The sequence below is a fragment of the Passer montanus genome, unplaced genomic scaffold (assembly GCF_014805655.1).
Source record: "Passer montanus isolate IOZ18808 unplaced genomic scaffold, ASM1480565v1 scaffold18, whole genome shotgun sequence".
NCBI lineage: Eukaryota > Metazoa > Chordata > Aves > Passeriformes > Passeridae > Passer > Passer montanus.
This window is the reverse complement of record NW_024365381.1, coordinates 812,927-824,628: the sequence shown is the minus strand read 5'-3', so window position 1 is coordinate 824,628 and position 11,702 is coordinate 812,927. Positions and strand designations below refer to the sequence as shown.

General features: G+C 43.4%; 1 protein-coding gene across 5 annotated transcripts in view; it reads left to right on the top strand.

Moving 5' to 3' along the window:
• Positions 1-204: 204 nt before the first annotated feature.
• The window catches only part of NPAS3 (neuronal PAS domain protein 3), a 594,914-nt gene continuing 583,416 nt past the window's right edge, over positions 205-11,702 (top strand). For 2 of the 5 annotated variants that reach the window (XM_039705452.1, XM_039705451.1), the window contains exons 1-3: positions 205-250; positions 361-415; positions 510-785. In XM_039705452.1, coding sequence (XP_039561386.1) covers positions 628-785 — 158 coding nt within the window. In that variant the 5' untranslated portion in view covers positions 205-250; positions 361-415; positions 510-627. Of the gene's footprint in view, positions 251-360; positions 416-509; positions 786-4,330; positions 4,880-11,702 lie in introns of those variants that run through there. The other 3 variants (XM_039705455.1, XM_039705457.1, XM_039705458.1) reach the window with 3 other exon arrangements.

The window sequence follows — 11,702 nt, the reverse complement described above, 5'->3', positions numbered from 1 at the left end:
CTTCCTCTTCTCCTCAGGACTCTGGGAGCAGGGATATTCCTCCCCTTCCCCCCCGCCTTCCCCCCCCCCGGCCCCCCCGCACAGTTGGCGCTAGCCCAGACTGTGGTCAGCCGCCTTTATTATTACTTCATTGAGACAGAGAAATCCTCTAAGACTTGCATTTTGGGTGGAGGGTGGGGGGTGGAGGGACGAGAAGGAGGAGGGAAAAAAGGCAACATTTGCTGCTCATCATTTTCACTGCACCGCTAAAGTAATTGCGCCCCCCTCTCTCCTGCCCGTCCCTCCTCAGCTTGGATTTTTCGCCTATATCTACAGCTCCAGTAGTATTCGACATACCTTTTTTTTTTTTTTTTTTGGTAGCTCTGATATTCCACTTCGCTTCCCAAATCTTCACGCGTTGCATGTTTGCAATTCGGTAAATTTCCCCCCCTCCCCTTTACCCCTAGCCCCCCCAAACTCCTCAATCTCAGCCCAGCCGCTCACATCAAAGCGCCCGTCCTCACTCACAGTGGCCGCCACTCACTAATGGGATTGCAGTGTGCCTGGCTCTGCTGCTGCAGCCGCCGGAGGGAGAGTCGCTGCTGCTGCACCTCTTCGCCGACACTCGCCGGGTGCTGAGCCGCGGGGATGATCAGGATCTTCCCGGATTTCAGCGTGCAGGTGACGGCGGCGGCGGCCGGCGGGGCGGCCGGGGGGGTGCCGGCGGCGCCGGGCATGGGGCGAGCCGGCGCCGCGGCCAACGGCAACCCGCAAAACGTCCAGGGCATCACCTCCTACCAACAACGGTGAGCACCGAGTGGGAGAGGGGTGTGCGGCTCTTCTTGAGGCTCCCTCACTTGCTTTTTCTTTGTGCTTTTGTGTTTCTTTGTTTTCCTTTTCTTTTTTTAATTTTTTTTTTTATCTCTCCTTTCTGTTTGTTTGGGGGTGGGGGAGAGCTTGGTTGGAGGGGAGGGTGTATTTTTCTCTCTTTTTTACTTTTAAAAAATACAGCATCTTTTAAAATGCACTGAGAAGTAAACACAATCTCCTAGTTTTGTCCTGGATGAGCTGTAAAGAAACAATAGGGGGGAAAAAAAAAGAAAAAAGAAAGCAAAAAAAAAGTGAGACCCCGGCATCTTAGCTTGGCTGCTTTTTTCTTTGTGCTTTTGTGTTTCTTTGTTTTCCTTTTCTTTTTTTAATTTTTTTTTATCTCTCCTTTTTGTTTGTTTGGGGGGGGGGGGAGAGCTTGGTTGGAAGGGAGGGTGTATTTTTCTCTCTTTTTTACTTTTAAAAAATACAGCATCTTTTAAAATGCACTGAGAAGTAAACACAATCTCCTAGTTTTGTCCTGGATGAGCTGTAAAGAAACAATAGGGGGGAAAAAAAAAGAAAAAAGAAAGCAAAAAAAAAGTGAGACCCCGGCATCTTAGCTTGGCTGCTGCAAAGTTTGGGATCCCGTCCGCTCATCCTTTCTAAAAAGGAATTTCTCAATGTCAATGCCTTGTGCAAATCCCAGTGTGTGGCAGCCAGGGGGATAATTGATCATGGTATGCTGATTGATAATTTTCTTTCAACCAAGAATGAGTACAATTTTCACTTGGTGTTGCACACTTGCAATTCCACACTGTAGTTTTAACAGTTTTAGCATGTCACCTGTTACTGCAGGGAAATATAGCCGAAACCCTAAGTATACTCAGCACTGTTATTTTTTTTCATCTTAAATGCATTCTAATGCAAATGCAGGAAATTCACAGAGAGCGCCTTTGGGAAGCAAAGCGTAGAAAGTTGGCAGTAAGTCATCATGAAGTTTAAAGACGTTCCCCATTTGCCCTAACAATTCATCGATATATGCTTATACTAACTTGAAGCTTAATTAATTACCTGACATTTCTTTATGCTTCTAAACCTGAAGTCTGAATCTGTTAGCTAGCTTTATCATAAGCTTATACTCGTAGCCTCAAAAAAAAAGGTAGACGACAACAGATCTACTGAAATCGCAACAAAACGTTTACATTTCTCTAAATGCAATAAAAGGGCACTGCCCCGAGTATCTTTCCACTATCGCATTAAATTAAATACCGAGAAAAATGCTGTATAATCTTAAACATCCAAACTAAGCATTCCTATGATGTAAAAGAAAAAAAAAATAGGAAGCTTCAGCATAATATTTCAAACCTAATTAGTTCAGGAGGCAGATTTAGATAACTGACCATTGCCTGCTCTGTCGCTCAACAACTTTTGTGTTGCTTCCCATAGTTTTGATGCCTGTGACAGAAAACGTTTGATGGCAACTTTTGTAGGTTTTATCAAATGAGAGTTAATAGGGAGCTGATGCTCCTGAAATAAGCTCTGATGATACCTAAGGACATTCTTAGTTAAGAAATATTTGAAACTAAGGAGGAGTCTTGTTTTGCTTAAGGAAACACACCAATCCTTCATATAAAAAAAAAAAAAATCTTGAATGTGAGAGTTATAAAGAACAGATTAAAGTTTCTCTTTTTATGGATTCTGTATGATTTTTGTCACCTATGAAATATTTAAATTACAATGGAAACTGACGGACACTTTAACGAGGAAGTACAGGCAGCAATCACAATAGTTTAGTCTGTGAAGTGGGGAAGTCAAGGGTCAGAAATGTCAGATTGGCTTTTAGACAAATGAAAGAGACCTCTGGAGACTTTAAGTTAAACAGAATTATGTAGACAAGACAGCATACAATTTTTTTAGTACTTCGCGTTTAATAGTTTGGTTCTATCAGTCTGTAATCAGGAAGAAGTTACAAAAACAGTACTTCTCTGACAAACTACTAACACATCTAATCCAAACAGTGCTTAATAGATATTCAAGTACTTTTACTACCAGGAATCCAGACCAGTCTGGATGCCTCGCACACTAACCTACGAGAGGAAACATTTATGCACTTCTTCCAAATTTTCACTCTATATTATGGATGAAACAGCGTGGTTTACGTCGAACGATTTTTCTCCGTGCTTTCTCAAAACGCTTAAAACGCGGCACACACGACACCTCCTTCCTCTATTGCCACAGCCCAGGAGACACCTGTTAACTTCTTTTTTTTTTCCTCCCTCATTTCGAGGGCGAGCAGACAGGACTGCCGGCCGGCAGCGGCATCTGCTAGTTTGTGTAGGCAGCCCCCCCGCAGCCCGGGTGCCCACCTTGCGGCCGCGGCGCCTCCCGCCGCCCGCAGCGCAGCGCGGCGCGGCGCTGCNCGCGGCGGCCCCGCAAAGCGGCCGCGCCCCCGGCCCCGCGCCGAGCGACGCCGGCCCGGCTGCCTCCTGCGGGAAGGAATCCTTCGGTCCTCCGGACGGCGCCCCGCAGCCAAACTTCCAGGTGTTCTGCTAAGTTCTTCCCCTCGGCTCTGCCCTGCGGCTCGCACACGCTCTTGGCCCCCAGCCTCCTCCCCCACCCCCTCAAAAAACTTTTGGAGTAGTCGCGGACACGTTTCTCGTGAACAAATGCGGCCGACCTTCGGGGCTTGCCCCTGTCCCCAAGGAGGCCCGTTGGATTTTCCCAGGGAGCAGGATCAGGCCCGGGCATTTGTACTTCCAAGGGAGCAGCAGACAGCCACAAAGTTACCTTGGAGATGAAAAGCTTTTAGCGAACGAGTAATTTCTTCTATAAGGGCTAGCAGCGCTCGGGCTCTCGGTGTCCTGGAAGGAACGATTAAGGTAGCGGTTTCTTTCCCCCGCTCCTTTACTTCATGATTAGTTTCATGATCTCCAATAAAACCGCGTGAAGTGCTACACCCTTTGCCAACAAAGCGGGTCATCACTCTAAGTTCACATTTCCTTTTTGTCTCGCTGGTACCCGATGCCCACTCTCGGGACGTGCGGGCGCGTTCTCGGAAGTGTCTGGGGGATGCGCAGGTTCGCCCCGGCCCGGCCCGTCCGGCCTGGCTCCGGGCACACCCGCGTACCGCCCCGTGGGTCGCAAGGCCCTCGCATCCCCCGGCCCGCTGCTCCCACCCGAGCCCGTCCTCCACCGTGGAAGCCCACGGGTGACACGCTGCCTGTGCCCGGTGTATTCCCGCCGCGCTTCTGCGCCCGCGGTGTTGAAGAGAGAATCCCTGCCTCCCCCTGCTCCTCTTCGCTGCTGGAGCCCAGACTCCAGAGGAAGAAAGTGTGCGAAACTGCAACTGAGTGGCGTTGTTGCGCCGGCAGCAGAGGCTGTGTCCCCTGCACGCAGAGCGGGAGCGGAGCTGGGAAAGCAGCTGGAAAATGCCCAGAAATACTTTCACAGCGGTCAAGCCTGGAGATCCCTGACACCCCTCCTTCCCTCCCCCGCCCCCGCCCCGCTAGCCCGATGGCCTGGCACCCCGCGTAGCCCGGCCCGCGGGCGCGGGGGTGTGTGTGCGGGTGTGCGAGAGAGTGCGTGTGCGTGCGTGTGTGTGTGAGAGTGTGAGTGTGTGTGTGTGTGTGTGTGTGTGTGCGTGTGCGTGTGCCGCACCTGCCGGGCGATGCCAGCGGCCGGGCTGCCCGCCGGGGCTGCGCCGCGGCCAGCTCTTCCCGCCGCCGCCGCCGGCCGCCGCCGCTGCCTGCGCTGGGCATGTCTCTGGGGCCGGCGGGGCCCCGGCTCCCTCCGCTCCTCGGCTTATGGACGGCGGCAGCGGCAGCAGCAGCGCTAGCAAGCAAGCGAGCAAGCAACCTGCACCAGGACTGCGCGGAGGAGTGGGAGCCCGCGATGCTTTGGCCTCAGTACTTTTCCTTAGCCTGTCTGGCTAACCGGGGCCATTGCTGCCGCCGCTGCTGCTGCTAGACACACAACACACACCAACATCAGGAGGGGGAAAAGTAAGGGAGAGAGGAGAAAAAAAAAAAAATCCCAGGAAGATGGCGCCCACCAAGCCAAGCTTTCAGCAGGATCCTTCCAGGCGAGAACGGTAACACTTTCTCTTTATTGAACCTGCAGCAGCAGCAGCAGCAGCAGCCGCCGCAGCAGCGCCGGGCCGGGCCAAGCCGCCGGCGCCGGGGGCCGGGGCTGGCTGCCATGCCGGGGTGGGGGGACCTGCCGCCGGCACCCGCTGCTCGCACAGCCGGGCACCGTGAGTTCCTCCTAGTGCGCACCGCCAGCCGCACGCACACACGCACACACACACAGACACACACACAGACACACAGACACACACTCAGAACAAGCCGCGCAGCAGCGGCCCCGCTCCGCTGGCCGCACCGCCGCGGCTGCCGGAGCCGGTGCTTGGCGGGGCGCGTTGTGGAGCGGGCGCATGTGTCTGTGTGTCCCGGCCCCCGCCCGCCGCCGCCGTGCCCCGGGTGGGCAGAGCGGAGCCGGTGCGCGGGCGGGGAGGCTCGGAGGGAGGCGGTGCGCGGGGTCCGGGGAGGGAGGCGGGGGGTGATCGCGCTGCCCCCCCGCTTGGTTCCCGGCCCGCCGCCTGCCCCACGTACTTTTGTTGGGAGAGAGTGCTTGTGATTAATGTGCTCTGCTGGTGACACGAATTGCCCGTAGCGGATTTGTTCTAGTAAAGTGAATCTTTCTGGAAGTGACTGGTAGGAGACAAGAGTACAAGTTCATGTGATGTTACTTTGTGATTCTTACAAAAGTATTCAAAGCTTCATTGCTACACTGCGACGAGATATATGCCCAGAAGAAGAGCAGCCAGAGGGTTTGGGGTGGGCTCTTTCCCTCCCGCCCCCTTTAGCGTTAGAAGTGAACTTGAGTGTGAGGGGCGAGGAAGATTCCTGGCTAGCTGGAAAAATGGAAATTACCATTCAGAGAGCCCTTAAAAGTAGCTGGATCATGTGTTAGTCGGTTTATATTTCGCAGCACAAATAAGTCTGAAAAATATTTAAACAAAAGTACTTCAGCCTTAATTTCATACTTGCATATTTTAGAATGATCGGCGTTTCTAGTACAACTTCCAAACCCCACAGATTTTGTCTAAGTAGCTGTGCCATTTTTTCCTAAGAAAGCAGACTGCGTGGTATAAAAAACCCTATATATCTCATATTCAGCACTGAAGTGTTAGCGTGCTTGTCTTAGATGCATTAGTGTTAACTGTTGCACTTTGACAAGGCTATGTTGATATGTAGCAAAATTAGGAGATACAAGTAATGGGGAAACAGTGCATCCTCAGATGTCAATTACTTAACTGCAGATTTTCATTTGCAACTATAAACATTTTTTTAAAATCTTCATTCCAGTGGCTGCAAAGGTGTTTCTACTGTGTTAATAACACTTAAAGCAGCAGGTTTTTCTCCTGCAGAATTCTTTGTTGGAAAAACAATTCACATGAATAAGTCCTGTTCCCCCACAACAAACAATTCTGCTGTCTTCTTTCTGAGAATGTTACTATATTAGTGCTAAGTGTATTTGCCAGGATAGCTTCAGTAATCTCTCCAGCAGAAGCATATTTGTGTGCCATTTTGGGAATTTCTCTGAGATAGGAATCTTGAAGATAGAATTAATTTCTAGGGGAAACTTCATAGCCTGTGCATGAGTGCTTTCTTTATCACCTGTCTCCATTTGGCATTCGGAGAAGGTAAATCAAAGTGCGCGATTTGTTATTCTGCTCCACTTGAGAGCTGAACTAAATAACACTTGGTCTGAAATTCTGATTGAAGTTGTAGGAGGATATACTGTATTTAATTTAATGCCCTTTAATAGCATCTTCTTGTTCAGCTCTGATGCTGTCATTTTAAAGGTTGGATCGGAGTAGTTTTTCCCTGTAGGGAGTGGGAGGTGTAATCATTTCAGGGGAAAAAGGTAGTCTAAATTCCTAGAACACTAATAGCCACAAACTTGGCCTAGTGTCCAAGAAGTTGTTTTTTGCCCTTAGGGTTCACTTTGTTATCCCTCTGTACAGTGCTCTGGATAGTTTAGGTATAAGTATTGCATGTAGAAGTTGATGACATTTTTTGTAGCAAAAATAATGTTAGTCTGTTTATTCCGTAAAGTTTTGGAGAAAATGGATCAATGCTTCAATGAACAGATACTGATGTACGTTTTATTAAAAGTTGTGTAATGTGCTCATGAAGTCTTGCATGTAACTGTTTTAGCTGTACACATCCTTTCATCTGTGGAACCAAGACATTTGAAATACAGGAGCATATCACTTACGGAAAGGGTTTTGCGGTCTCTTAGCTACTGCTTCAGTAAACTAGTTCTCAGCATTAAGAATCCTCTAAATTAACTTTGTGTACATTGTTTTTTTAGTCTTTACTACCACAAGTGTTTAGGTAGATTGTGTTACATTTTTTCAAGCAGAAAAAATGTGCTTACAAAACATATGTAAAAAGTAGTAGTCTCTGATGTAAACAAGTCCTTGAATAGTTTTGAAACTTTTTTCACCTGTTTAGATCTTAAAAGAATATATGAAAAGTTACACACTTGGATTTGTTTGATTTTCTTTTAAACTGTGAGTGTTTGCAAATTTTACAGTTACAGCAATAGTTTAGTTTTTTCAGCTGTGTGGATATACACCTAAGAAAATGAAATAGACAGAAGTGTCATGCATATGATATGCCAGCATTGATTTGTATAGCATATCGTAATATTAGAGTGCTATTGGTTTAAAGTGAAAGAGAAAAAACCTTTATTTTGGCACTTTTTCTAGAGCATGAGCTTAAACATAGCAGTGATAAATGATGATATGCATTGTCTAACACTTGCTTTTATATAAATAGCTCCAGAAGATTGCTTAAATGATAATCGAAAATATGAAATAGGGTGGCCTTCATATCACAAGGCCAAGGGTCTACAAATGGAAAAACTGAAATAATGAAATATTTCCAAGGCAACAGACTGTCAACAAGAACAGTAATGCATGGGCATATCATAGAGCTACCAGAGAGGATATTAGATCTTATAGCTCTAGAGCCAGGAGTTATAATGACCTTTATTAAATAGAGCCCTCCCACATTACAACAATCTTTCTGATTTCTGATTTATGGATTAGCAGTCATACTACTCTTCATAATTTGAAACATTCTCCCACCATATTTGATTTGCTGCATTTTTCTCCACTGGAATCATACATTATTTAGAGCTTACATGAGAGTATTGATCAACAAAACTTATATTAGGTATTTTCAGTAACTAATGGGATTCTGAAAAACAAGGTTTTGTCTGCAGTGCCGTTTTTACATTCTTTACATACATACAGCACAACTGTTTTTTTCTTACAAACTATATCCAGTTACCTTGTTTTCTAACAATTTGATGGCATTATATTCTAATGCTGTACTATAAGTAAGTTACAAATAATTAGAGAATTTTGTTAACAGATTAGTACAACACTCAGAGCCATAGGTATTTTTAAGAGAATATGAGACTCTGTTGTCAGTACTGATCTCTTTTTATTAGCATCTCACTTGAATTTCAGAGTCTAATATACCGGCAATTTTGAATCACATTTGTTTGAAACTTGGCACACAAGTTGCCAGCCCAGATGGGAATTTTATTGCAAGAGTGATGTAAAGCAGTTGTTGAAAATTGACATTCTAGGTGTTAGTTTCCTCACCATACTTCCTAAAAAGTAAAGAGTGTTTAATTTTTTTTTTTGTTTCATAAAATGATCTTTATAACAATATCATCTTTATCAGAAAATGTATTCTAAGATAAGAATTTTTAATAACTGATACTGATCATGAAAACTAACTATTATAATTTCATTAACATTTTTGGAATGATTCTTCTCTCACCGAGGTCAGTAGAATGAAGCCATTTAACCGACGTGGCAGAAGTTCATTTGTTAGCAATTAAGTAACTGTTTACTGTTATGAAACCATTTCCTGAAATCTCATCTCATGTGAATAAACCTTACATTCAGTTATTCCATCAGATCAATTTTATATTATTATCAGCAGTAGCTCTTGCAGGTATAAAAGCACCTCATCTTGTGTTTTCAGCATAGTCATGTCAGCATAGTCATAGTGTATTTTGTAATTAATCAAACAAACTTGTTCTGCAGGATGTCACCCTGGAAATTTGTTTACATATCCTTAACATAGGATATTTTTAAGGTACACAGTAAAGACTGCATTTTCACCCCAGTGGTTTGTTTCTTTGGTCTGTTTGCTTATGCTTCTTGTTTGGATTTTTTTTTTTTTTAAGAAGCTGCAAAAGATTTAAGGCCATGAGAGGAAATGTTTTGAAAATTCATTTCAAAAGAATTACAATTTTTCAGAATAGGCAATTTCTTTCTCTGTAATATTTATAAGGCTGTCGTATGTTATCTTTAACATACAAAATCCCATTAGTGCGAATGAGGTGTGCGACTTTTTGTTTAATAGGACTTTGCATAATAAGGATAATTTGTAATAATATTGTATTTTGCTGCATAAGAAGATGTGCCATAGTAAGAATATAATAGTTGCTGCCATGTCTTATGTGACTAGAGCATTGTTCTGTGACTAGCTTGAGCAGTGGTTTTGCAATACACAAAGTCCTAGTCAAATGAATAGGACCCTTGTGCCATTCATTTGAACAGGACTTTGAGTAGTACAAATATTCGTTAATTTTGTATGCCACAGAAGTATATTACACAGGACAAAGAAGGTACAGTAAGGGTAGGATAGTATTTGTGTCTCTAACTTGGCAGAACTGGACCCTGTCTTTAGGAGAATATTAAGTTCAAGTTGTACCTTAATCTTTAGAAAAGTCCTAAATGAAATTATGTACACAATTAAAGTATGCTACGGAGAATCACAAGCAAGGATAAAAGTATTTTTAACATATAATTTAATAGATGTGAATTTTTCCTCAGAGAGATAGCAATGGCAAATATACTTAATGAGAGGAGGAGTGAACTTTGCCTCTGTGTGTTATTGTAAAATGCGAAAGTCTCGAGATTGTCAAGTAAAAGCGGAGTGATTCTCAAGGAGATGCTGATCTCAGCCTGCTGCAGCTAGATACTGAGAGTTATGCCAGCCCTCACCCAGCACTACATGCAGGCGAGAGCCAGGCACAGTAAGGAACAAGTGATATGTTACAAAGAATTTGAAATGGATTACTGAAGGCAGAGTTGTGAAGATTTTCTTTCTAAGGCTATTTTCCCAGACTTTCTTGTATGTTGCGTTTTGGACTTTCACTCTTCTGTCATGTTCTGTCATTTGTCTGTTCTGGGGAACTTCTCGTTGATGTCAGCCAATGTCTGAAGAAGACTTTAATATTTATACTGAGTATTTTTGTAGATATGCTTCTTTATTTGGTTTTGCATGCTTGGAAAGGTCTGAAAATGCTGTTCTACATGTTTTACTGATGAGATAGTTACACACAAAAAATTCTTGAGAACTCGCAGAAGTGGGAAAAGATGTCAATGTTAGCATTAGGAATAAAATTCCAACCCCCATTTTGACTGTGTATTCAAAGATTACACTGCCTTCATTAGAGGGATTTACATTTCTTTTACAGGCAAAACCTCCACTGAAATAAAGTGCTTTCAGAGAATGGCTTGATTGCAATTTAAAATTAGCTGTTAGCTTGATATATAATAGAAGTTCAACACTTATGTTAAATAATTTAAGTGGAAAAGTACTGTTCCATTACCTTGCAGGCATGTTAGGTTTACATATGTATATAGTGAACTTAGGGGATATAGTCAGAATAATATGTATGTATGTAATCTACAATGATGTCCCAGGGGCTTGGATTTTCTGAAGAGCCTGTTGGATTGAGGCATTCAACACATACTACATTTTAGTGAAATATGGGCACCTAAATTCTATAAGCTCCCTTTAAAATACTTGCCTGGGAATTTTGTCTCCAGCCAAAATTTAGAACAGGCTTCATTAGACATTACACTGTTTTAAGCTGAATTTTATTGTGTAATGAATAGTCTTTGAACAGTCATTTTGGATGAAAGACTAAAGGGTTATAGTTTTGCTGAAATTTAGGGACAGAACTGTGTATTTATGTATTAGAACTCTATATTTACATATTAAAACAGGAGATGGGGGATATTCTTTCCCTCTTGCTTAAATGCCATATTTGAAAGTCATGTGCAAATGCACATTTACAATCAGTTTACTCACTACCTAAGCTTATATGAGTTAGGTGCCAAAGCTGTAATTTAGCAAAAGTATAATATACCAAATTTTAGAAAAATGTTGGTTAAAAACTGTTTTTTCTTAGAGATGATGGGAAGCAGAATTTGTTACTTTGTGGGAAAAAAAATGTAAGTGGGCAGTTTTCACAGGTCAAGGTTGAGGTCAGTAGAAAGAACTGAGTGGCTGAATATGGACAGTGCTGGCAGCAGGATTAAAAAAGGAAAAAAGTACTGAAAAAAGAAGAGAATAGCTGCCAGTGGTACTTATCCTTCAACCTTCACAGCTGAAAAAAATAGCTGATTTTATTTGTCTGACTATAGTTAGATGTAGGATTGGCATGTTTGCTTCACCTTTGCATAAATTGCTAACAGTATGGACAGGAGGTTCTCGAAAAGAATTGCATTTTAAAAAACAAACCTGTTTTCTCTTGCTAAGTAACAAGCAAAAGATGAACATAAAAAGAAAAACAAATACTTTGGGCTAATTTATTTATTCGTTCCTTCTGAGCTGCTGTTCAGTTTTACAACAAAACTTATATTTCTTGGGAAAAATCAAAAGTACAGAAATTTTTTCCATTGGCTGAATGAGCTAGATAAATGGTACTCAAGTACTTGTTTGCAGAATCCAAGTAGTTTACTAAAGTATCTTAATTAATTGGATGTTCACTTAAATAGTGAGGTTTCCTGTTTGTAGGCAGTGCTC